Raw genomic sequence first — 27,338 nt, 5'->3', positions numbered from 1 at the left:
AGTCACCTGCAGTCAACCACAAATAAGCCTTTGTGGTCATCAGGGGCCATGATGGGGAAGTGAGGTGTGTACACTGCACAAGAGAGTTCTGGAAGAAGGGCTGCAGGCTTGTGTCCTGCAGAGAACAGGCTGGAAGCATCACCTTCAGCCCACTGGCAGCAGCTTATCTCCCATTTCCTTTTCTGCACTATCAGCAGAGCTTGGCTTCCTTTTTCACCCCTACTGCAATGCAGATTTTTTTTTTGTGAGACAGAATCTCACTCTGTTGCCCAGGCTGGAGTGCAGTGGCGTGATCTCAGCTCACTGCAGCCTCCGCCTCCTTGGTTCAAGCGATTCTCCTGCCTCAGCCTCCCTCTTGAGAGTAGCTGGGACTACAGGCATGTGCCACCACGCCCAATTTTTTTGTGTGTTTTTAGTAGAGACCGGTTTCTCTGTGTTAGCCAGGATTGTCTCAATCTCCTGAACTCAAATGATCTTCCCGCCTCAGCCTCCCAAAGTACTGGAATTACAGGCATGAACCACCACACCGGGACAATGCGAATGCTTTTCAAGGCTGTGGAATTTTGAATCTTTTAATGGGAATGTCTTAGACATAACCTGTAACAATAAAGCACCTTATCACTGTGTGGAGATTTCCTTTTCACGGCTTTTGCATATGTGCCTTGCATTCACCCGGCAACCCTGAAAACTGGATATTATGCTCACCAGAGAGCCTTGACTCTGATTGTCACTGATAAGGAGCAGCGTCTGGACTTGACCGCAGGTCACAGGACTCCTCCCATGGTGCTCTCCCTGCTGCGCCTCAATTCCTCACTTTTCAGAGTAGGCAACTGAGGCCTGGAGGATTCTCAAAGGAAATGGAATGCAGAAATCTGTTGATGTGCAACGTGAGGCTCAGAATGGAAAAGCATAAAATGTCAGGAAATGCAAAGCAGAATTTCCCCCAGCAATGGCAATTTGCATGAATGTGAACACGCTGTGCGTATTCAAGTTTATGGTTGACATATGAGCATAAATCCTCAGGCCTGTTCCTCTATGAAGCCTGGCTTGCCTGGTGTTGCTCTGGGAACTGTAACTTGAGCATTTCCCTATTTTTGTACTAAAGTTTGGTCCTAAGTCTTTGTCATATGAAGGAAACTCCTCGTTACCACCCCCCATCTACACACACATTCTCTCTCTTAGCGCCACTTTTGAATCTTGGTTTTTCCTAAAGTCTATGGAAGGGAGTTATTTTTGATGAGTCACTAAAGTATATGCATTCCCAGAATGGTGTTGCATTTTTTTCCTTTTATCATCTGTCACGACTGTTGTTAAGTGTGAAGCTGGCTTCCAGAGGAATTGTCTTTTCTAGCATTTTGGTCACAACTAAATATCTTTGATATTTTCTTGTCATATGTTGAGCAGGAAATAAGTTGAATGGTGAAGTAAGAGATGAACTTGGGAACATTTAGAAAAAGGAAGGTCACTTGTCATCCTTTAGGGGAAAAATTTGGTAGATAAACGCTGTAATCCTAACTCCCAAATGTCCATTTGGCTTGTAGTCATTTTGATTTATGAAATAACCATAAGAAACATCTTAAAAATTTAAAAGCCAATAATCTGTTCCACTAATCACAGAGGAGAGTAGAAATAAAAGAAATACACCCAGTTCCTGAAAGGAAAAACATTCTCCCAGGATGAGATCACTGGGTGGACGTGATGTGGGAAAAACCTTTTGCTGCAGTTGTCATCCCCTTATCTTGCCAAAGTATGACAAGATCTGAATGAAGATGGTTTGATGTTCTTAGAGTAGTTACACTATTATTATTACTATCGAGGCAGAGTTTCGCTGTTGTTGCCCAAGCCGAAGTGCAATGGTGCCATCTCAGCTTACTGCAATCTCCGCCTCCCGGGTTCAAGCGCTTCTCCTGCCTCAGCCTCCCGAGTAGCTGGGGTTATAGGCATGCACCACCACATCCCACTAATTGTGTATTTATAGTAGAGATGGGGTTTCTTTGTTATACTGTTTTAACATTCCTATTTAATGCATGCTTAATACTGCAGGGAAAAGTGGATACTGAGTCATAGATACAAAGCAATAATTTTTTTTTTTTTTGAGAAGGAGTCTGGCTCTTGTTGCCTACGCTGGAGTGCAATGGTGTGATCTCGGCTCACTGCAACCTCCGCCTCCTGGGTTCAAGGGATTCTCTTGCCTCAGCCTCCCAAGTAGCTAGGATTACAGGTGTGCGCCACCACATCTGGCTATATAAAGCAGTAATCTTATGATCAATGTTCATTTAATTTCAAATACAAAGTTAGATGTTCAGAGTTAAAAAAAATTAATGAATAAACAGGGCATCTGCTCATGAAACATTCTGCCTGAATGAAATCTCCCTTTGCAGGCAACACACTCTATAGTAATGGCAGGACTGTATCAGGCATGGTTCTTAATGCACATTTCTACAGCGGAGTCACCATTAATTCCTAATTGTCAAAAGTGTAGTTTTTTGCTTTTATCTTGCTTGACCGCTGCTGTCATATAACCTGTTGGCTACACCCTTTTCCCTTGGCCTGAATGAAAATGCCCCTTCCTGACCTTCCTAACTCCAGGAGATGATGATCTCTACCATCTGTTCCTTACCTCTAACCATTTAAGATTAGTGCTCCCCAAGGATGTCCACTAACCTGCTTTCCTTCCTGTTCTGCCAGTTTCCCTTGGGGCATCCACACTTCTGGTTTTAACCATTGCCTAAATGCTATGTGTCCCAACCCACATCCCCAAGCTCCTAGGCCATTCTCAGCTTCAGACCTGGGCACCCAGCTTCCTGCAGACGCCTCCTCCAGGAGGTCTCCATAGCTTGCTTTTCCTCCTACCCCCTCTAAGGCATTTTCAATCCAGCTTCCAGAGGAATCTTCCTAAAACACATCTGACTGTGGGAGCCACACACTGTAGCCCAACCTGACAGCTTCTTATCTACAGTAAGAAAAAGTGCACACATTTTGACATCTGATAAAAGTGACAATTTTCTTAGAAAAGTGACATCTGCTCTTTATAGAAATGTTGTCACAAGGCAGTTTAGGAGTCCGCTTGCTACCTAAGGTTTTTCATGGACACGCCCTGTCTGATCATAAATCATTGTGTGCCGGGCACAGTGGCTCACATCTGTCATTCTAGCACTTTGGAAGGCCAAGGCAGGCAGATTACTTGAGCCTAGGAATTTAAGACAGCCTGGGCAACATGATGAAACCCTGTCTCTACAAAAAATATTTAAAAAATGAACTGGGCATGGTGAAGCACATCTGTACTCCCAGCTCCTTGGGAGGCTGAGGTGGGAGGATCGCTTGAGCCCAGAAGTCAAGGCTGCAGTGAGCTGACATCATGCCACTGCACTCCAGCCTAGGCAACAGAGTGAGACCCTGTCTCCAAAAATAAATAAATAAAGCCTCGTGAAGAATCTGCCATGGAGCATAATGTGACCCATAAAGCCACTTACCTGGGCACATGTAAACTACAGCGTGTCCTAGTTTGTTGAAAGTGAAAATCAAGCAAGGGACCACCTTGGTGTGGAGAGCCCCTCCCTGCCCTCCAGACCCCACTGTGTTACCTGTGTCTGACCACGATGGGCCATCACTCAGGCACTAGTTGAGAATGCCAGTGTCTTTTTTTTTTTAAACGAAGTTTTGCTCTTATTGTACTAGAGTGCAATGGCGCAATCTCGGCTCACTGCAACCTCCGCCTCTCAGGTTCAAGCGATTCTCCAGCCTCAGCCTCCCGAGTAGCTGGGATTACAGGCATACACCTGTAAAAAATTACCCTGCCCGACTAATTTTTTGTATTTTTAGTAGAGGTGGGGTTTCTCCATGTTGGTCGAGCTGGTCTCAAACTCCTGACCTCAGGTGATCCGCCCGCCCCAGCCTCTCAAAGTGTTGGGATTACAGGCATGAGCCACCGCGCCCTGCCCCAATGTCTTTGGTTATTGTAATTTCAGAAGCACATCCTTGCTGGACAAATCACCTACCTGTTAATTTTTTTAAGTAATGTTGATCATTTTGAACATTGTTTTCTTTCTTTTTTATTCAACTGAACCTCATAAGGAATTGAACTTGATTTTCTGAAGTGTGCTGGGAATGTTTAAAGGACGTAGAAACAGTTTTCATAGGTCTCACAATTCTTTAGAAAATATCTTTTTTTACCCATTCTGGATTTTAAGTATATATACAGATCTCATATCTGAGATTCTCATGTGATATGAACTGTTTCAAAGCACATTGATCGCAGAAGATACATACCGTTTTCTAGTTAAGAGGGCAGGGCTGTATTTAGTTTTAAAAATTTTCATGCATTTTATTTGCTAAATACAAAATTATGATATTCCATATAACTTTCCAAATCCCTTCTGTCCTCCATTCCCACATCTCTTTATATTCAGATGCTTGTCCCTCCAGCTTAAAAATTAATGACTTCAAGAAAATTTATCTTCAGTTATCTAAACTACTGCACCCCGACACGCCCCCCGTTAAGTTTCTGCATATCTGCGTCTTACTATTGTTTTAACATTCGGTTCTCTGCCTGGGGAGTTGGGGTGGTTACTTTAAGCTGCTCCACTCAAGTCTCAGCAGAGAAAGCAATATTTTGTTATGAGGTAGAGTTTCAAGCCAAGCTTTGGCCGGGGTCTTTCCCATTTGGGAGGTGGAAAGTAGGAACAGCGAGTGAGACAATAATTCTCCTTGAATTTTAGCTCATTAAAATCTTCCCTTGTCCTTGGTTATTTACTGATTTAAGCATCTAGCACTTTTCCTTTCCAGAAAGAATTAACATCTACTATGCGATCATTGCTAAGGGAGGAGTGTTTGTCTTTTCTCTGTGGAATGAGCTGTTCCCCAGTCGCTGATGAGCAAGCCCACGTTAGAGTTGTGTGTAGGTATGGAGCTGAGGGCTCAGAATGAGATTTCCAAGATTTATAGGTAATGAAAAGAACAGGTTGTATCAAAGACACCACGTGTAGGAAACTAAGTGTTCTTAGGGGACTTGTGTGAACCTGTGATCCTTGGCTTCCTCCAAAATGATCATTTCAGTCTTGTTCACATTAACCTCCTTTTTACCATTGTTTTAACATATTCTGGTTTTGCTGCTTTTGTGCCTGAAAATCTAGCAAAATGGCGTTTCTTATCTGCAGATCTGCGACAAAGCTTAAACCTTTGTATTTCTCTTGAGGATTGCTGTGGTTGAATTTTTGACAGTAGTATGTGTAAATGAAGAAATATAATTTTTTTTAATACAGATGTTTAAAATCCTTTTTCCACTAGCACTCTTTTTTCCCCCATATATACTATCACCTGGAATGCTAGCTGTATTTTATATCAGTAGAGATTATAGGTGGCTTTAAGGGATTAGATTGCTGGTGATATTGGCTGCAAATTTTTTTTTTTTTTAGACAGAGTCACTCCATTGCCCAGGCTGGAGTGTAGTGGCGTGATCTCGGCTCACTGCAACCTCCGCCTCCTGGGTTCAAGCGATTCTCATTTGGCTGCAAAGTTCTTAGAGAGGATTAGTGGTATTTTGACCCTGTGGCACAGAAGAATGGTTATTTAGGCAAATGCGTTTTGTTTTTGGTTTTGATTTTGTTTTGTTTTTGAGACAGTGTCTTGCCCTGTCACCCAGGCTGGAGTGCAGTGGCATGATCACGACTCATTGCAGCTGTGACCTGGGCTCAAGCGATCCTTCTACCTCATCCTCTTAAGTAGCTAGGACCACAGGCACTCCTCGCCACACCTGTCTAATTTTTATTTTATTTTTGTAGAGACAGGATCTTCCTATGTTGCCCAAGCTGTTCTCAAACTTCTGGGCTCAAGCAGTCTTCCCACCCTGGCCTCCCAAAGTGCTGGGATTACCCAGCATGGTGGCATGAGCCAACGTGTCCACCCTGGGCAAATGTTTTAGTAGGGATTTCTCTTTTCTTTTTAATGTGATTAATACAGTAGAGTCTGCGTGACACCATGGCAGTGTGCTCTTCTACTTCCATAATAAAGTCAGAATAATAATACAATCAGGAGGTGAAAAGCAGGGAATGCAGTTTCGCTTATTACTGGATAATCAATGAGTGTTAATACGCTTTTCCCTACTCACATGGTCAAATTGATCAAATATTTCCAAGGCATTAGCTTTTAAAAGTTGGCTTTGTCAGCTCTATGAGAAGACACGCATTTCGATTTTTATCGTGCTCCTCCTCTGTTAGGGGATTTGGAGCTGCCCTCGATCTTGGCCTTTTTCTTCATAAACCAGGTAGGACTGTCGTGGGTTTGCTTCCATTATCATCTCTTGTCTCAGGATTTCTAAAAGGCATCAACTGATGCACCCTCTTGCCCACATAGTGTGAAAAGTCCTCAGGCTGAGGAGCTATCCTGGTTCTTCCACAGGATCTTCAATGATCAGCTTGTCTAAGCTGAGAATGGATAACAGTGTCTCCAGCACGTGTATTTGGTGGTTTGGTGGTGGCAGTGGCAGTGGGGATGCTTTTGTGTTTCTTAGTCTGCCCCTTTGTCTGTTTGACCTCAGAGACTCTGTGGTTAGTTGCAGGACTTTGAGGTCCACAGGAGAGACAGTAGGGAAAGGGACCGTCAGTTGTCCTCTTTCTGACTAGGTTCACTTGGATCTCTAGGACTGGGTTCACTAGAAGACACAGGACATAACAGAGAGCTATTTGTATCTGGGAGCCACAGTTTCCTTGTCTGTTAAATGAGCAGAGTAACACCAGTCTCACTCATTTGGAATATTCAATGAGGTAATACTTAAAACACCTAGCTGACCTGTACAAGTGTAGATATTCTCTTCTGCAGATCCAGTATTCCTATTCACCCCTCCCTCCGCATAGGGATCCGGTGTGAAATCATCAGTTGCTCAATGGGGTGGGGAGCTGGCCATTCTTTGGTTAAGGTCAGAGCTAAGCTCTTTGCCTATGTCTTAATGTCACCTTCCTACCAGACTTGTTCCTCCAGCAATGGATGATCAAAATGCAAATAGGATGGATGTGATCAATGCATTTTGCTGGAGTTGCTGCATTCTTTCTACTTTCTCAGGGCAAAAAAATAAACGGTTGGGCAAGAGACTAACCAGGGCCTCAGAGAAAGTGAAATTCTTTCTCAAGCCTGACAGTCCTTCCATGGGTATAGTTACAATTCCATAGGGGTCTCATTGTGATGGTGCCGTTATACAGGCCAGCAAGCCCACTGTGTGGGCCAGACCTCATGGGCTCTGCCCTTGTTTTCCTCTTTTTTTTTTTTTTTTTTTGAGACAGGGTCTCACTCTGTCGCCCAGGCTGGAGTGCAGTGATATGATCTCAGCTCACTGCAACCTTCGCCTCCCTTATGATTCTCTTGCCTCAGCCTTCCCAGTAGCTGAGATGATTACAGGCCCCCGCTACCATGCCTGGCTAATTTTTGTATTTTTAGTAGGGACAGGGTTTCACATGTTGGCCAGGCTGGTCTTGAACTCCTGACCTCAGATGATCCACCTGCCTCGGCCTCCCTAAGTGCTGGGATTACAGGCACGAGCCACTGCGCCCAGCCATATTTTTGTATTTTTAGTAGAGACAGGGTTTCACCATGTTGGCCAGGCTGGTCTTGAACTCCTGACCTCAGGTGATCCACCTGAGCTTCCCTAAGTGCTGTGATTACAGGTGTGAGCCACTGCGCCTGGCTGCCGCATTCCTTTTCTTGACGTTATAGTTAGTGGTGAAAACATGTAACTGGTAATACTCCCTGCAGTATGTATGCTGAAGTGACTACCCTGAAGACAGTTTTTTAAGTCTTATTTTCTTTTCTTTCTAGGATATGACAATTGTTTTCTGTTTGTATTAATAGAGGCTTGAAAGGAATTAGTAAAGCGATTCCGTCCTTGTCAGCAGCTTGGAGCAAAGCCGTAGTTCTGGGATGGTGCTGAACTCATTTGACATCAGTAGTTACTATCTTTATGCCTCAGATTAAAATGTGCGTGTTTTTTCCTTTCTCTTTTAGCTTCACGAAGCTGACATTGTGGTCCTAGGCTCACCTAAGCCAGAAGAGATTCCCCTTACTTGGATACAACCAGGAACGACTGTTCTCAACTGCTCCCATGACTTCCTGTCAGGTAAATGTCTTCACGTTGGTGTGCAGCCACTGATGAGGTCAGATCGTTGGGAGAAACGTTAACCTTTTCCTCAGAGGGTCTGTTTCTAAAATGTTGGCTGTCGTCAACATTAATGTATGGGATCAGAAACTTAGAATATGGGTTACCTGACAGAATCATGCTGCTGGGCAAAGAGAAACCAAGATGGCGGTTGAGGTGTCTGCTCCCACAGTGAAGTGTCCCCTGCTGGTCTCTAGCAGTCAGGTCAGTCGTGACCTCAAGTAGATGATGTGTATGTGTGTGAGGTAAACTAGAAATAGTGGTTTTCAGTCTCTTAAAAAGTAGTAAGATCCTTTCTTCCAAAGAAATCTTCGCGGAATCTCACTATGAAATGCAGATGAGAGCCGGGTTGCCGGGAGGAATGGGAACAGGATCCGCCTCTGTGTCTCCCTGATTTCCCCTCACATTGACCCATGAAGCAGACCCTCCAAGCCCCAGAGTCATCTCAGAACAGTACAAAAATCACCAGTAGATGCAGAAACAGTTTTAGGATTGGTCCTGCTATTTGATGGCATTTTGCCAAGGTATCTAGGAGTACTCTAGACCACACCAGGCCCATGGGAGCAGCCCAAGCAGTGCCAACAACAGGGCAGCCAGCGGCCAAGGGGTCCAGGAGGAGCCGACCCAGAGTGGGTTCCTTTTTCCAGTTTGTAAAAAGACGCTGAGGCTGAGACAGCCTTGACCACACCCAGCCCCACTCAGCAAGTCCCTGAGCAGCACAGGTGAGCAAGAGACAATGGCACAGGGAGGCAGAAGACAGCCCCCCCACAGACCCCTGTCCTTATTTCTCCTGGGTTTGGCCTCCAAATGTTCATACAGAGGAGAGGACTGGGCTGAGCTGGGCTGGAGGACAGTGGTACATTTTCCCCCTAAAACTGGGCAGAACATCATCAAAGTTGGTAGCCTCTGCTCTCTTTCACCTCCACCAGGACCATACTTGAGGTTGAAATCTTGAAACCTTGTAGGCAGCTCCATGAAAGACAGGCAGCACCATAAAACAGTGAGCCATAGTGAAAAGTTGATACTGACCCTCCTCTCTAGGACATATAGCTCCTGCCAGAATTGACCAATCAGATTAAAAACCTCTTGGGGCCTGAGAGGGTGGAATGGATCAAAGTCAAAGGCAAGAGCCAGAGTTCAGCTCTTGCATTAAGAGCTGTGGTCCTGGCTGGGCACAGTGGCTCATGCCTGTAATCCCAGCACTTTGGGAGCCGAAGGGAGAAGATCATGAGGTCAGGAGTTCGAGACCAGCCTGACCAACATGGTGAAACCCTGTCTCTACAAAAAAAACAAAAATTAGCCAGGTGTGGTGGCACAGGCCTGTAATCTTAGCTACTCAGGAGGCTGAGGCAGGAGAATTGCTTGAACCTGGGAGGTTGCAGTGAGCCAAGATGGGGCCATTGCACTCCAGCTTGGGCAACAGAGTGAGACTCCATCTCAAAAAAAAAAAAAAAAGAGCTGTGGCCATAATGGCTCCTTTTAACAAACACAAGGCATATGCTAAATAACAAATCACGTTTTAAAAATATGTGTAGTTTCTTCGTATAACTTTTTCCTAAAAAACAAAACAAAACAAAACAAAAAAACAAAATAGTGGACAGGGCAGATTCATTCCTCTGTTCTGAATCCCAGTTAGATTAGGAAACTCAGTGCTGACATTTGTTTCTTGTAAATGAATGCTGCTTTGCTGTAATATTTGCTTGCTGTGTTTTATTAAAGTTTTCATGTAGGATAGTTTTGGCACAGTCATGGCTGGAGATAGGAGTCTACTTTGATGTTTTTCTGGAATCCCTTTGAGCCCTGTGGTTACATGACAGTGACATATATTTTCTTAGTGAAAGTGCTTTATTTTTAATAAGGTTTCCTTTTAGGACCCTTATTTTTGAAAAAGGTATTCACTGATTTCAATGAAATGATTCTCTGGGGGAAAAAAAGACCAAGGCATTACAGATATTCCTCAACTTACCATGGGGTTATGAGCAAATAAACCCATCAGAAGTTGAAAATATTGTAAGTAAAAAATGGGCATTTGTAGACAGGATGGGATGTGAAAACACAAATCAACATCTAAACGTGCTGGCAGCACAGCGCACTATAGTGTATTGGCTGTTTGCCCTCGTGATTGCGTGGCTGACCGGAAACTGCGATTTGCTGTCGCTCCTGCCTAGGGTCTCAAGACAGCCTTGTGCTGTGTGTAGCTAACTAAGGAAAAGATCAGAATTAGAAGCACTGTTTATACTGAATGCATGTCCCTTTCCCACCATCATAAAGTGGATAAACGGTAAGTGAAAAGGTTGTAAATCAGGGATGGTCTGTGTATTTCAAAATGATTCTAAAAGTACATAGGTTGTAATTTATTTGAAATGTATCTGGCCCAACTCTAAGAGTTTTCTTGGTTTTTGAATGCCCAGTGTTCAGAATATTACTTGATGCTTAGTAAGCACTCTATGAATTTTTTTTTTTTTTTAAGATGGAGTCTTGCTCTGTTGCCCAAGCTGGAGTGCAGTGGCGTGATCTTGGCTCACTGCAACCTCCACCTTCCAGGTTCGAATGATTCTCCTGCCTCAGCCTCCTAAGTAGCTGGGATTACAGGTGCCTGCCACCATGTCCGGCTAGTTTTATCTTGTAATTTTAGTAGAGACAGGGTTTCACCATGTTGGCCAGGCTAGTTCTGAACTCCTAACTCAAGTGATCCACTCACCTTGGCTTCCCAAAGTGCTGGGGTTACAGGCGTGAACTCCTGTGCCCGGCCGAATCTGTGAATATTGAGTATTGAGCAAGTTAATAAACATGGACTCAGAATTGTACTCTGCTCGTAGTTTTAAGTTTGTGGCATGTTTAGAGACATTTTCTTGAACTTGTCTCCCACTTAAAAATGTGGCTGACAGCTGGGCGCGGTGGCTCACTCCTGTCATCCCAGCACTTTGGGAGATCGAGACTGGTGGATCGTCGGAGGTCAGGAATTTGAGACCAGGCTGGCCAACATGGTGAAGCTCTGTCTCTACTAAAAAATACAAAAAAATTAGCTGGGCTTGTAGGTGGGCACCTGTAATCCCAGCTACTCAGGAGGCTGAGGCAGCAGGAGGCAGAGGTTGCAGTGAGTCAAGATTGCACCATTGCACTCCAGCCTGGATGACAAGAGTGAGACTCCTTCTAAAAATAAAAATAAAAAAAAAATGGGAGGCAGGCTGAGGTGGGCAGATCACCTGAGGTCAGGAGTTCGAGACCAGCCTGGCTAATATGGTGAAACCTATCTCTACTGAAAATAATTAGCTGGGCATGTTGGGCGCCTGTTATTCTAGCTACTTGGGAGGCTGAGACAGGAGGATTGCTTGAACCTGGGAGGCGGAGGTTGCAGTGAGCCAAGACTTACCTTTGCACTCCAGCCTGGGCAACAAGAGCGAAACTCCATCTCAAAAAAAAACAAAAATGGGGCCAACTAGGCAGCCATTGATGATGATTGATGCTGATGGAAACAGATGAACAGTTTTGGAGTGGTGCTATCCATAGTAGCACATTTCTAAATAGTCTACAAGTTTTAATTTTAGCAATTTCGTTTAGTATGAAAATTTAATCTAGGAATAATGGAGAAGGCTTTTTTCCCCTCTTTTTTTTATCTCACCACTGTAAAGAAATGAATAAAGTTTTTGAAATATTAAAAAGAAAGAGCTGTTATTTAAACTGAAGATGAGAAGAACTTTTCATAAACTTGTGGCTGGGTGAAGGCAGAGTTTTATAATGAAATTTTTATTCTTACCTTCATGGTACAGGGTTCCTCCCCCCGCCCCCGTAAAAATAGATGGGATATGGTGATTTATGATGAGGTAATTCTGTGGAGGCATTTTATGGAATACTTAATCCTAGGAGAGATTTTCCTGATGGCTGATAGCCCAGACACAGAGCTCAGAAAACAATTACACCCAGGTTGTTGGTTCTGTTCATTCAACTATCGTGTGAGTCCAATGCTTAGATTTTAAACAAGGAAATTTCAGCATTCTCTTTTCTAGCTATAGGAGTAACTACATTTTTATTTATTGAAAAAATACCTGTTTCTTTTTCTTTCTTTCTTTTTTTTTTTTTAGAAAAGGTCTTGCTCTGCCGCCCAGGCTAGAGTGCAGTGTGACAATCACAGCCTCAAACTCCCGGGCTCAAGGAATCTTCCCTCCTAAGCTAATTAAAACTTTTTTTTTTTTTTTTTTTTTTTGGTGTATGGAGGCAGGGTTCTCACTGTGTTGCCCAGGCTGTCCTTGAACTCCTGGCCTCAAGTAGTCTTCCTGCCTCCACTTCCAAAAAGTGCTGAGATGACTGTTGTGAACCACAATGCTCAGCCTAAAAGACTTATTTCAAATGAAAGAAGTACACACTGACGTTGTGCCCTGCTTGCTAAACAGCAGATCTCATCGTAAGCAAAACCATTTTGTACCCCAAATATTAGGACTTATTTACTGATGTACCCAATGGGACCAAGGAGAAGCTGGTCTTCTGTTTTGGGCTCTGAGAACAGTATCAAAACAGCAACTCTGTGGCGCAGAGTCGTTTATAGCATCATTTTAAGCTAATATAATTCTATTTAATGTGGAAGAGGGGAAGAGCCCTGAGATGCTGATGTGTTGGGGCCCCTGAGGAACCTTGAGCCTTTCCCTCATATGGCTCTGAAGGGAGACAATTAGAACATAGTAGAGGCCGGGCGCTGTGGCTGACGCCTGTAATCTCAACACCTTGAGAGGCCAAGTCGGGTGGATTACTTAAGGTCAGGAGTTCAAGACCAGACTGACTAACGTGGTGAAACCCCATCTCTACTAAAAATACAAAAGTTAGCTGGGCATGGTGGCGGGCGCCTGTAATCCCAGCTACTTGGGAGGCTGAAGCAGGAGAATTGCTTGAACCCAGGAGGCAGAGGTTGTAGTAAGCCAAGATCACGCCATTGTACTCCAGCCTGGGTGACAAGAACAAAAGTACGTCTCAAAAAAAAAAAAAGAAGAATATAGTGGAAAGATTAACAAGGAGAAGGGAGTTGTTTGTGTAAAAACATTCTTAATTGCAGTGCACTTATAGGCTGTGTGACTTTGAGGAAACAGGCGCTCTGATTAATTAATAAGATTCCCAGTTTCTCTGTGGGTTAATTGGCAGCAAGGCTGTTGGGAGGAATAACAGATACCTCTGGGCAGTGCCTTTTTGATGGTAGCTGCCAATAAATGCTGGTCCACGCCCTGCATCCCTCCCTCTACTTCCTTGTTGCTCTGTCTTCTGCACACAAAACAGTTTTTGGACTCCATCTTGGCACAATATATATTTATATTTGAAAAATCAAACCCAAGAAAAGAAGAAGTCCAATGAAATTCTGAACATATAAGAAGTCAGCTTTAGGGAAATTAGATATCCATGTAATTTTCATTATGCCATTGCAATTGGTATAAAATTAGGATCTTTGCTTATGACTCTTGAACTTCAGTGATTCCAAAATCCATTGTACCTATCACTGTTTTCCTTTACTTTTTTTTTCCTCAAAATTCTAGATATTCTAGATCTATCCCTGAAGTACATGGCCAGTTTTCCATTTCAAATTTTAATTAGTTTTTAATAGAAGATATTTAAGTTTTTACTTTTTCTTAATAAAATGATTCATGTCATTTGGAATATGCAGTACTGTATAAATTGCCTTGTTAATTTGGTTTCAGTAGTCCACGTTAAGTTATTACTAATAGCTTATTAGTAACAGTTTACTAATATTTTAATTATATGCTTTTTATCATGTCTTATATTGCATTCCTTTAAAAATTAGTGATATGCTGTCATTTCACAGTAAGATTCAAATACTTTAAACTAGGAGTGCAACTCTCAAGAACACTGTCACAAAAATTTTACCAAATGATACGTATTAGTCCATTCTCACACTGCTATAAAGAAATACCAGAGACTGGGTAATTTATAAAGAAAAGAAATGTATTGGCTCACAGTTCCACAGACTGTAGAGGTAGCATGATGCTGGGCTCTGCTTTGCTTCTGGGGAGGCCTCAGGAAACTTAAAATTATGGTGGAAGGCGAAGGGGAAGCACATATATCTTACATGGCCAGAGCAGGAGCAAGAGAGAGGGAGAGGGTGTATTAGTCTGTTTTCACACTGCTGATAAAGACATACCCGAGACTGCGAAGAAAAAAGGTTTAATTGGACTTACAGTTCCACATGGCTGGGAGGCCTCAGAGTCATGGCGGGAGGTGAAAGGCACTTCTTACATGGCGGTGGCAAGAGAAAATGAGGAAGATGCAAAAGCAGACACCCCTGATAAAACCTTCAGATCTCATGAGACATATTCACTACCACAAAAAAAGTATGGGGAAAACCACCCCCATGATTCAAATTATCTCCCACTGGGTCCCTCCTACAACATGTGGGAATTATGGAAGTACAATTCATGATGGGATTTGGGTGGGACACAGAGCCAAGCCATATCAGAGAAGGAGGTGCACACTATACACCTTTACACAGCCGGGTCTCAGCACGACTCATGCACTCGAGGTGCACACTACACACCTTTACACAGCCAGGTCTCAGCACGACTCACTCACTTGAGGTGCACACTACACACCTTTACACAGCCAGGTCTCAGCACAACTCACGCATTCAAGATGCACACTACACACCTTTACACAGCCAGGTCTCAGCACGACTCATGCACTCAAGGTGCACACTACACACCTTTACACAGCCAGGTCTCAGCACGACTCACGCACTCGCTATCACGACAGCAGCACCACAGGGATGGTGTTAAGCCTTTCATGAAGGGCCACTCCCACCGGGCCCCATCTCCAACACTGGGAATTACAGTTCAACATGAGATTTGGTAGAGACACAGAACCGAACCATATCATGATATTCATTTTATTTATATCCTACAAAGTCAATATATTTAACTAACTGAAAAACGCTACCAGTGTGTGTGTGTATGTGTGTGTGTGTTTTTTTTTTTAAGTCTTACCTGTACTGATTTCAAAACCTCACATACATTTTGGGAGTAATTTGTTCTTCTAGAGGGGGAGAAAATATTTAAGTCTGTGGGCTTAATTTGATAAGAAGGGTGCCCCCGTCCAGGCTGCATAGAAGCTGAGACATTTCCACAGAGCAGAGATGGCAGGAAGACTGAATAATTTGCCTGCATTCCTCTCACTGCAGTGATTGTTCTGGCAAAGTTCGCAGGGTGGTCTCAGCACCACTCATGTTAGTGAGAGGGTGGTTCTGATTTCTGAGGAAGGCATGATAACATTTTGGCCTTAATTTTATCTTTGCAGAAAGTTTGATTATCATTAGAAGAACGGCCATATTTCAAAGTGATTCATTGACTTGTCCCTGGAGGAATCAGGAGTTAGATAAGAGTGTTTAGTGGGAAGTGAAAAGACCCATCCATGGTTTGGGATGAGATCCCAGGATTTTACCTAGACCCAGACTATAGAAAACCTTCAGTTGGAGTCTTGCCTCTAAGTAGGCAGGGGCTGAAATAATGATTCCCTTTCTCAGTTTTCTTTAGCCATGAAATTTATTAAAAATATATATCTGATTCTGAGTTGCCAGTCTTTATTGCTTCCGATTCTCCAGATTCAGAACTTATTTTTATTTTATTTTTTTGAGACAGAGTCTTGCTCTGTTACCCAGTCTGGAATGCAGTGGCACCACCGCAGGCTCACTGCCTCCTGAGCTCAAGTCATCCTGCAGCCCCAGCCCCAAGGTAGCTAAGACTACAGACAGTCGCCACCATGCCCAGCTGATTTTTGTACCTTTTGTAGAGATGAGGTTTCACCAGGTTGCCCAGGCTGCTCTGAACTCCAGGACATAAGCGGTGTGAGCCACCACGCCCAGCCTCAATGCAGTCTTAAAACTGAATTAGAAAATCTGAGTCCAGGCCAGAATTATATATATATATATGAGTGTGGGTTTTAAGGTGTGTGTGTGTGCGCGTGTGTGTGTGTGAGAGTATGGGTTTTTTGTTTTTTTTTTGAGATGGAGTTTCGCTCTCGTTACCCAGGCTGGAGTGCAATGGCGCGATCTCAGCTCACAGCAACCTCCGCCTCCTGGGTTCAGGCAATTCTCCTGCCTCAGCCTCCTGAGTAGCTGAGATTACAGGCACACGCCACCGTGCCCAGCTAATTTTTTTGTATTTTTAGTAGAGACGGGGTTTCACCATGTTGACCAGGATGATCTCGATCTCTTGACCTCGTGATCCACCCACCTCAGCCTCCCAAAGTGCTGGGATTATAGGCGTGAGCCACCGCGCCCATCCAAGAGTATGGGTTTTAAGTTGTGTTTTAAAATCGTATTGTTGTTTTCGGCTGAACTTGGTGGCTCACACTTGTAATCCTAGCACTTTGGGAGGGGGAAGTGGGCTGATTACTTGAGCTCAGGAGCTCGAGACCAGCCTAAGCAACATGGTGAAACTGTCTCTACAAAAAATACAAAAATTAAGGTCGGGTGCTGTGGCTCATGCCTGTAATCCTAGCACTTTGGGAGGCCGAGGTGAGTGGATCATCTGAGGTCAGGAGTTCAAGACCAGTCCGGCCACCATGGTGAAGTCCTGCCTCTACTGAAAAGATACAAAAATTAGCTGTGCATGGTGGCACGTGCCTGTAGTCCCAGCTACATAGGAGGCCGATGCAGGAGAGTCTCTTGAACCCACGAGGCAGAGGTTGCGGTGAGCTGAGATTGCACCACTGCACTCTAGCCTGGGTGACAGAACAAGAGTCCGTCTCAAAAAACAAACAAAAAAAAAAAAACAAAAATTAGCCAGGCATTGCGGCATGTGCCTGTAGTCCCAGCTACTTGGGAGGCTGATGTGGGAAGAAGGCTTGAGCCTGGGAGGCAGAGGTTGCAGTGAGCTGAGATGGTGCCACTGTACTCCAGTCTGGGCGATAGAGCCAGACCTTGTCTCAAAAATAAAAAAGTATTGTTTTTAATTACTTATAATTTTAATTGCTTGTAATTAAAAAACAGTAATTAAAAAGACCAAAAGCTAACTTTGCAGGTAGTAAACCTTAGCCTACTATACATAAAAATCAGAAGGCCAAGGCAGAAGGATCGCTTGAGCCCAGGAGCTTAAGACCAGCTTGGGTAGCATAGTGAGGCCCCGTTTCTATAAAACAACTTAAAAATTATCCAAGTGTGGTGGCACACCCTTGCAGTCCCAGCTGCTCAGGAGGCTGAGGTGGGAGGATTGCTTGAGCCTGGGAGGTCAAGGCTGCAATAAGTCATGATCACATCACTGCACTCCAGCCTGGGTGACAGAGCAAGACCCTGTCTCCAAAAATAATAACAGCAATAATCAGAAAGCAACACTGCATGTGAATGAAGTCAACTGACCTAGCTGCCAGTGGACAGCCTTTGCTGTTTCAGAGACTCAGTCTTCATCCATTCCTGCTTTTGGTATTTGTTGACTGTGAGCTTTGGGCTGATCTAGGGTCCACGAAGAAGAAATGGTTCTTCCTCATCTCAGGCTTCTGTTATTTTGAGGTGTCATTTCTCTGCCGTGGTTACTGAATCCAACCCTACTTGCCTCTCTCTTCCACAAATTTCTTGCATGTGGTTCGTGGTACCCTTTTAACTCTTACGAACTTATTTCCTTTTAACATATCATTTTCTTACTTTGAATGGAGTTTCAGCTGCAAATAGAGAGCGATGTTGTATGTACCACCTGCCATCTTGAGCTAGAGATTTTCAAAGAGTTTGTTTCCTTGATTTTAACTTCTTCTCACATGGTTCGTTATACTTTTTGAAATCTGTGAGATGGTTTACACCAAGTCTGTCTAAACCACAGCCCGTGGGCAGCCTGCAGCCTGGGTTAGCTTTCATTGCAGCCCAACACAAATTCATAAACTTTCTTAAAACGTTATGAAAATTTTAGCTCGTCAGCTATCATTAGTGTTAGTGTATTTTATATGTGGCCCAAGACAATTCTTCTTCTTCCAGAGTGGCCCAGGGAAGCCAAAAGATTAGACATCCCTGGAAACTTTAGACGTATCAGGAATCATATAGCTTTTCAAAATCACATATCTACACTTTTGCTAAGTTCTATGCTATGCAAATGACTGAAACTATACAAGGACTTACTTATCTTGTAAGCTTGGAAGTGACATATTGGGTATTTGTGATTAAATTCTGAGACTATTCATTTAAAAATTGATATCAAATATCAGCTCCTGGAATGTAACTTTTCCTTTTTTTTTTTTGCTTTTTTTAGATTTTTTGAGATAAGGTCTCATTCTGTCGCCCAGGCTGGAATGCAGTAGTGCAATCTCAGCTCACTGCAGACTTTGCCTCCCGGGTTCAAGCAATTCTCCAGCCTTAGCTTCTGAGTAGCTGGGACTACAGGCTTGTGCCACCATGCCCGGCTAACTGTTTTGTGTATTTTAGTAGAGACACAGTTTCACGTTGTTGGCCAGGCTGGTCTTGAACTCCTGACCTCAAGTCAAACACCCGCCTCGACCTTGCAAAGTGCTGGGATTACAGGCATGAGCCACCGCACCCGGATGGTTTTTCTTATTTCTCCATCATTTAAAGATAGAGGAATGAGAAAGGCCCGTTTCTTTTACATAATAGTTGGACAAGATCTTAAGTACAGATCTCTAGTGGTTAAAACAAAACACAACCAATCTCTCTCATCCCCTAGATACTTGGCTTTCACCTAAATATGATTCATAAAGCTGAAGTGTTGCTAATCTTTAAATAATACCCAAGGGATATGATTACCCAACTCACTAATACAATTTAAGAGTAGAGTGATCCAAAGAAGAAGAAAATAATGTCTTCAAAATGTTGCTATTAGAAATATTTCTTTTCTCTAAGGGAGGATGCAGGCTAAAGCATTTTGCATGTGTATTTACTTTTATAAATTTTCAAAGTGATAAAGGAAGGAAAGTAGAATTCTTTTTTTTTTCCACACAGAGTTTCACTCTTGTTGTCTAGGCTGGAGTGCAGTGGTGCAATCTCAGTTTACTGCAACCTCCGCCTCACAGGTTCAAGCAATTCTCCTGCCTCAGCCTCCTGAGTAGCAGTGATTACAGGTATGCGCCACCACAACCGGCTAACTTTGTATTTTTAGTAGAGACGGGGTTTCACCATGTTGGTCAGGCTGGTCTCAAACTCCTGACCTCAGATGATCTGCCTGCCTTGGCCTCCCAAAGTGCTGGATTATAGGAGTGAGCCACCGCGCCCAGCCAGTACTATCACTTCTATGACAGAGAATTTTAAAATTATCAAAAAAGCCTGATCTTTCATGTAACACTTTGCCCAGTCTTACCCCACGAGCATTTTCATCTGCTGTCTCACACTTTGCATCCGTAAGTGAAAGTGCTTCTGCTTTTAACATATTGTATGGTAAAGATTTGAGATCCTTCTAGGCCGGGCTCCTGCCAACAACCCCAGCACTTTGGGAGGCCGAGGTGGGTGGATCAATGAGACCAGGAGTTTGAGACCAGCCTGGCCAACATGGTGAAACCCAGTCTCTACTAAAAATACAAAAATTAGCTGGGAGTGTTGGCAGGTGCATGTGATCCGAGCTTCTCAGGAGACTGAGGCACGAGAATCACTTGAACACAGGAGGTGGAGATTGTAGTGAGCTGAGATCGTGCCACTGTACTACAGCCTGGGTGAGAGACTCTATCTCAAAAAAAAAAAAGATTTTACATCCTTCTAATAAGATGAAGCCCACTGTGTCAAAAAATTTAGGCTAGGCACAGTGGCTCACACTTGTAATCCCAGCACTTTGGGAGGCTGAGGCAGGTGGATCATGAGGTCAGGAGTTCGAGACCAGCCTGACCAACATGGTGTAACCCCCGTCTCTACTAAAAATGCAAGAATTAGCCAGGTGTGGTGGCGTTCACCTGTAATCCCAGCTACTCAAGAGGCTGAGGCAGGAGAATCACTTGAACTGGAAAGGTGGAGGTTGCAGTGAGCCGAGATCGGGCCACTGCACTCCAGCCTGGGCAACAGAGTAAGACTCCATCTCAGAAAAAAAAAAAAAATCTAAAGGTTAGGATATGAAGTCATTTTGACAAATTATACTGTGGAATATATACCCCTGTTCCTTTCTTCTGAGCCTTATTTTCATGTTAATAGTTTAAACTACATACTACATGTCAAGAACTTTATATACCATATCATATTTCATTATTTACAAAATTTTAGGTGGTTGATATTACTCACATTAATTAACAGGCCCAACATCACAATTTCTAGCAAGAGGAAGAGGAATGATTGTAACGCAAGTCTAACTCTGGTGGCCTAATCTGCAGTCTACGTTGCATCCACATTAAATATTTTAAATGTTCACTATCAATTCGCTTGAGCTACTATTTCTTTCTCTATGCCACACTTTAAAAAATCACAATGATACTTGGGTTTGGGTGAAAAGACGGTGTGCCTAGATGTTTCTTTCTGGCTCAGTATAAGATAGGAATTTCCAAAGCACATTATGTGCTGTATTACATTTTTTCAATCCATTTATCCCAGGTTAATAGCTTAGATGGTCATTTCTTTTTCTTTCTTTCTTTCTTTTTTTGATATGGAGACTCACTATGTCACCCAGGCTGGAGTGCAGTGGCGTGATCTTGGCTCACTGCATCCTTCACCTCCCAGGTTCAAGTGATTCTCCTGCCTCAGCCTCCTGAGTAGCTGGGACTACAGGTGCACACCACCATGCCCAACTAATTTTTGTATTTTGGGTAGAGATGGGGTTTTACCATGTTAACCAGGCTGGTCTTGAACTCCTGACCTCAGGTGATTCAACTGTCTCAGCCTTCCAAAGTGTTGGGATTACAGGCGTGAGCCACTGTGCCCGGCAGATGGCTGTTTCTCTAATGTAAAATGTGAAGCAGGCCCAGTGAAGGGTCCCAAGGCTGTGCCAGAGGTGAGCAGCCTGCAACTGTGCCCTGACATCCTTTCTTCATGAAAAATAAGACCATTATTCTGGCTGTATACAAGGAGCAATTGGTTGGAAATGACAGTATGCTGAAAGTCTTGTTTTCCCTCCAATTTTTTACAGGGAAGGTTGGGGGTGGCTGTCAGAGAGGACATTTTGGTGGCCTCATCGAGGAAGATGATGTGAGTCTCCTTGCTGCAGCTCTGCGAATTCAGGTTTGTTTGAATAGCTCTTTGAGAATTTGAGCTTGGAAGTTTGATGAATAGTTGCTAATGTTTTGCACGTGTTTTCTGTTTACCAGGTACAGTGTTAAACACTTCACACACAGTGTTAGGCTTATCTGATAAATGAAGAAACGGTGATTTTGCAAAATGAAGCGAGTTGCCCATGATCACATGGCATGTGTGGGGCAGGGACCCATATTGGGGACTGTGTATATGTTGTCTTGTGCTGCGTAGTAAATTATCCCAAAATTTAGCAGCTCAAACAACAAGGCATTTATTATCCCACATTTTCTGCAAGTAAGGGGTTTGGCAGTAGATTAACAGATTACATGGTGTGTAAGTCCATTCTTGCATTGCTGTGAAGAAATACTAACTACTCAGGAGGCTGAAGCAGGAGGATGGCTTGAACCCAGGACACGGAGGTTGCAGTGAGCTGAGATCAGACCACTGCACTCCAGCCTGGGTGACAGAGGGAGACTCAATATTTAAAAAAATAAAAAGAAGAAGAAGAAGAAATACCTGAGACTGGTTAATTTAGAAAGAAAAAATGTTTAATTGGCTCACAGTTCTTTATTTTTCCCTTGAGAGAGAGTCTCGCTTTGTCAACCAGGCTGAAGTGCAGTGTTGTGATGTTGGCTCACTGCAACTTCTGCCTTCGAGTTCAAGCGATTCTCATGCCTCAGGCTCCCAAGTACCTGGGACTACAGGCATGTACCACCATGCCTGACTAATTTTTGTACTTTTAGTAGAGACAGGGTTCCACCATGTTGGCCAGGCTGGTCTCGAACTCCTGGCCTCATGTGATCTACTTGCCTCGGCCTCCCAAAGTGCTGGATTTACAGGCATGAGCCACCTGGCCTGGCTTACAGTCCTGCCAGCTGTGGAGGAAGCATAACACAGGCATCTGCTTCTGAAGAGGCCTCACCAAGCTTCCAATAATGGCAGACAGTGAAGGGAAAGCAGGTATCTCACAAGGCAGGAACAGGAGCAGAGAGTGAGGGGGTCGTGCTATACACTTTTTTTTTGCCCCCCAACTCCCGGTGCTAAGTACTTTTAAATGACCAGATCTCAGGAGAACTCACTCATTATCACCAGGACACTACCAAAGGGGATGATGCTAAACCATCATTAGAAACCAGCCCCTGTGATCTGATCACCTCCCACCAGGCCCCACCTCTAACACTGGGGATTACATTTCAAGATGAGATTTGGGCAAGGACACACATCCAAACTATATCAGATGGTTTTGGCTCAGGATCTCTCATGAAGTTGAAATGAAGATGTCAGCTGGGGCTGCAGTCATCTGAGGGCTTGACTAGGGTTGGAGGATGTGTTTCCAAGATGGTGTACTCACATGGCTATGGGCATGTGTATTTCATTCCTCACTGGACATCAGCAGGATGCCATAGTTTCTCATCATGTTGACCTCTCTGTACAGCTGTCCCCAGTGTGGCAGCTAACTTCCCCAGTATGAGTGACCCAAGGGAGGGAACTAGGAGGAATCTGCAGAATGGATGACCTAGGTGCTAAGATCATGTGCTGCCACTTCCTTTTTTCCTGAGTGTTAGAAGTAAATCACTAAATCCAGTTCACACTCAAGAGGTAGAGAATTGTGCTCTCTTCTTCAAGACAGGAGTATTAAAGTATTTGTAGACATTTTTTCAAACCACCACCACCTGTGTGACCCAAAGTCCACGGTCATCAGTGTTCTACCATATAAGCTGAGCGTTCTCATGGTGCTGGAGTCTGTAGTTATGGTGACCTCTGGCAGTGACATTTAGTTCATTTCTTTCTTATGTACAGGGTAATACACAATTAAAACTCTTTACCTAAAAGTGGGTCATTATATGTTGTAAGGATTATAAGTGATATTTCCATCAAAGCTAAATTTTATTTTTATTTATTTTTATTTCATTTACTTATAATTTATATGCATACATAGCACTACTCACTAATTCCATTGCTTGCTCTTTTATACCAACTACAGAAGGATGGCATTTAGAAGCTGGGCATCCAAGATGATCGTTCGTGCAGTCTCGTATTTCCTTCATTTTTCTTTCCTAAATGGCATGAAGAACCCATTCAGTATAAGTTTATCCATGTACACGATGTCTTTTGTGAACGCTTAATCTATTTTATTTATTTATTTATGACTTCGTTTATTTATTTATTTATTTTGAGACAGGGTCTCACTGTGCCACCCAGGCTGGAGTGCAGTGGCACGATCTCGGCTCACTGCAGCCTCCACCTCCAGGTTCAAGTAATTCTCCTGCTTCAGCCTCCTAGGTAGCTGGGTTTACAGGCACATGCCACCATACCTGGCTAATTTTTGTATTTTTAATAGAGATAAGATTTCACCATGTTGGACAGGCTGTCTCGAACTCCTGACCTCAAGTGATCTGCCTGTCTCAGCCTCCCAAAGTGCTATAATTACAGGCATGAGTCACCTTGCCTGGCCTATTTATTTATTTATTTTTAAAGAGACAGAATCTCAACTAAGCTGGTGTTCAGTGGTGTGATCATAGCTCACTGTAGCCTCAAAATTCTGGGCTTAAATAATCCTCCCACCTCAGCCTCCCCAGTAGCTGGGATTATAGGTGTTTTTACATCTGTATTTTTTAATAGCGCATTTTCTCACATTTTCCTGTTTTTCTTTTTTAAATTTAACAAAAGTAATAGACATGGTCAGAAGTTCTCACATGTGACTTGAAATAACCCTGGACATAAATCTTTAAAAATGTTCTCAGATTCATTGCTGTAAGTATGAAGAGCTAATAATCTGAAGGGAACTATAGAATTAAGCTGAATCATCAAGTCCATGCGTGCATATTTAAGAAACAAAGCAGTTTCTTTTAATACTATCAAATTCTTCCGTACAGTATTTAATAGTCATATATTCTAACTAGCCATGCAGGTTTTCACATTTTCCTTTTTAGGAAAAACCTACAACCCAGTTGAATAAAAATATTCATAATATCCCCTCGGCTTATTGTGCAATTTTATAATCTTGTTTTGCAACTTCCATAAACAATATTTCCATGGTTTAAGTGTGTGCCCTGTCAGTGCTTACCATTCTAACATATGTTTTACTCTCTGTCCTTGCTGAAGAATATGGTCAGTAGTGGAAGGAGATGGCTTCGTGAACAGCAGCACAGGCGGTGGAGACTTCACTGCTTGAAACTTCAGCCTCTGTCCCCTGTGCCAAGGTAACACTGGTGATTTATTTACACTAATGTCAGTTCAGCACAGTGAATTCCATCCAGTTAGTCATGGGGAGAAGCACAACTCATGGTTCTGTGGTTTTGATGGTAGGTAATTTTCTCTATTCATGAAATTGTCATCCTATTTTCTCTATTGTAACTTCTCCAAAATTAAATAGTAATGAATGTATTATTGACTGTGTTCTGTCACTTCCAAGAAGACATAGTTTTTCATTTAATTTCGGTGATGTTTCCTATATTATATGGCAGTATTTTTTCTTTTTCTTTTTTCTTTTCCTTTTTCTTTTTTTCTTCTGAGACGGAATCTTTCTCTGTTGCCCAGAGTAGAGTGCAATGGCATGATCTCAGCTCACTGTAATCTGCCAGGTTCAAGCAATTCTCCTGCCTCAGCCTCCTGAGTAGCTGGGATTACAGGTGCACACCACCATGCCCAGCTAATTTTTGTATTTTTAGTAGATATGGGGGTTTTGCCATCTTGGTCAGGCTGGTCTTGAACTCCTCACCTCAGGTGATCTGCTCACCTCGGCCTCCCAAAGTGAGTCACTGCACCCGGCCTGGCCGTGTTTTTTCTTTTTAGTGATCCACAAAGTAATGGTTTTAAATGTGACAAAATATGATAATATTTGGAATGTGCTTTTCAGTGTCAGAAATGCCCAGCACATATATATCCACTTGGTCTTAAGGGCCATGTAGGTTTCTACTCTGAGGATAAATGACCTCTCAAACCAAACATCATTCCATGTGGGAACTGCGCTCAGCTTTCTTCAGAACGATCTGATAGGATAGTCTGTGTTCATCAAGGTGGGTGTTTTCCTCAGAATGCTCTTTGATGAGGTCTAGGCTACATATTCTAGCTATAAATTTGGAAATATAAACATAGTGTCAGCATGTGGTTTAGAATGATTGGGTAGGGATGACATCTGAGCCAGAGAGCCGCCTTTTCCAGCCTGATGCTGAGTCATCTGTGTCTGCCCCACTCCATGGAATCGGCCCCACCCCATTATCCAGGTATGCATAATGCCAGGTGTGCATCCCCAGGTAATCTCATCCGGCAACGTTGGAATGCACAGTGCTGTGGAGATAAATTTCCTCTAGTAAGTGACTTTCTTTTTTTTTTCTTGTCTTTTTTTGAGACAGAGTCTTGCTCTGTCATCCAGGCTGGAGTGAAATGGCTTACTGCAACCTCCACATCCCAGGTTCAAGCAATTCTCCTGTCTCAGCCTCCTGAGTAGCTAGGACTACAGGCACACACCACCACACCTGGCTAATTTTTGTATTTTTAGTAGAGATGGGGTTTCACCATATTGGTCAGGCTAGTTCAAACTCCTGACCTCAGGTATTCCACCCCCCTTGGCCTCCCAAAGTGCTGGGATTACAGGCGTGAGCCACTGCGTCGGGCCCGACTCATTTTTTACCTGATAACCAGGTGCTTTATAGAATTGAACTCGATTTCCTTTGGCAGTCAGATGAGTACCCTGGTTCGATTCTACCCACCAGGAGGGTGCGACTCTCCAGGCCACGTTTTCATCCTGCGATGGACACAACATCTCAGTTATGCTTTCTGTTCATTAATTAACGCAAGTTGCAATGAGGAATGCTATTCTTTGTAATATCATCCCTTGACTTGTGCAATCTGTTTTATTAAAGATCTTATTTTAGAGTTATTTATGTTGTTATGAGACAAAAGTAAATCAGTAGTTTCTACTTAAAAAGAGCTAAAAAAGATTAAAATAGATTCCACCAAATTGTGTACCAAAGTTTCAATGTAAATTCTTCTTGTTTAACCAATAATTCTTTAAATAATTAAAGCCTTTTCTCCCCCAAGAAGAATTTACACTGAAGCTTTGAAACCATTGATTTCTAGACCCACTGGGCAAAGAGAAGCAGGTCAGGTAGTTTATAAATCACCCAAAAAATCGTGATGATGTCACCCGGACTCTTTAGCTAGTAAAGAGAAAATTTACAGGTCTTTGTTTTGTTTTGTGACAGGGTCTTCCTCTCTTGCCCAGGCTGGAGTGCAGTGGCTTGATCTCTGCTCACTGTAACCTCCGCCTCCTGGGTTCAAGTGAGGACATCTGGCTAATTTTTGTATTTTTAATAGAGACAGGGATTCACGATGTTGGCCAGGCTGGTCTTGAACTCTGGACCTCAAGTGATCCGCCCTCCTTGTGCCCCCAAAGTGCTGAGCTTACAGGCTTGAGCCACCATGCCTGGCCTGTGTTGTTTTTGTTTGTTTGTTTTTTTGAGACAGAATCTCCCTCTGCCACCCAGGCTGCTGTGCAGTGGTGCAATCTCAGCTCACCTCAACCTCCGCCTCCCAGGTTCAAGTGATTCTCCTGCATTGGCCTCCCGAGTAGCTGGGACTACAGGTGTGCACCACCACACCTGGCTAATTTATTTGTATTTTTAGTACAGATGGGGTTTTGCTATGTTGGTCAGGCTGATCTTAAACTCCTGGACTCAAATGATCCTCCTGCCCTGGTCTCCCAAAGTGGTAAGATTACAGGCATGAGCCACTGCATCCTGCTAAAAGCTTACACATTATCCAAGATTAAGCTCTTCAATTTAGAAGATTGTGGGAAGAGAAAGACAGAAAAAAGTTATAGTTAGGAAGGTAAAACAGCGTAGGAGTCTAGAAAGGAAAGGTTGGATGGGTGGAGGCCTGGAAGGGAGTACTCAGCAGGCCTTAGGGGGATTATCTGAACTCCCAGCTTCTCTGCTGCCCTTTGGAGAAGTCTGGATAGAGGTGTGTTTGCTTTTACCTCTTACCCCCAGGTTAGAGACCCACAAGATCCTGGAGGAGAGTCTAGGATGGTCTCAACCCTGCGGGTAAATTGTTCGCAGTAGC

General features: G+C 43.4%; 1 protein-coding gene across 2 annotated transcripts in view; it reads left to right on the top strand.

The window, feature by feature from the left end:
- Positions 1-27,338, top strand: part of MTHFD1L (methylenetetrahydrofolate dehydrogenase (NADP+ dependent) 1 like) — a 227,448-nt gene that overhangs the window by 37,072 nt on the left and 163,038 nt on the right. For both annotated transcript variants that reach the window (XM_064360573.1, XM_064360574.1), the window contains exons 8-10: positions 7,993-8,104; positions 21,169-21,260; positions 24,378-24,475. In XM_064360573.1, coding sequence (XP_064216643.1) covers positions 7,993-8,104; positions 21,169-21,260; positions 24,378-24,475 — 302 coding nt within the window. The remainder of the gene's footprint in view (positions 1-7,992; positions 8,105-21,168; positions 21,261-24,377; positions 24,476-27,338) is intronic.

Source organism: Aotus nancymaae, unplaced genomic scaffold (genome assembly GCF_030222135.1).
Source record: "Aotus nancymaae isolate 86718 unplaced genomic scaffold, 86718_ANA_hifiasm-v0.15.2.pri h1tg000040l, whole genome shotgun sequence".
NCBI lineage: Eukaryota > Metazoa > Chordata > Mammalia > Primates > Aotidae > Aotus > Aotus nancymaae.
Note: the sequence above shows the minus strand (reverse complement) of the source record. Positions and strands in the feature narration are given on the sequence as shown.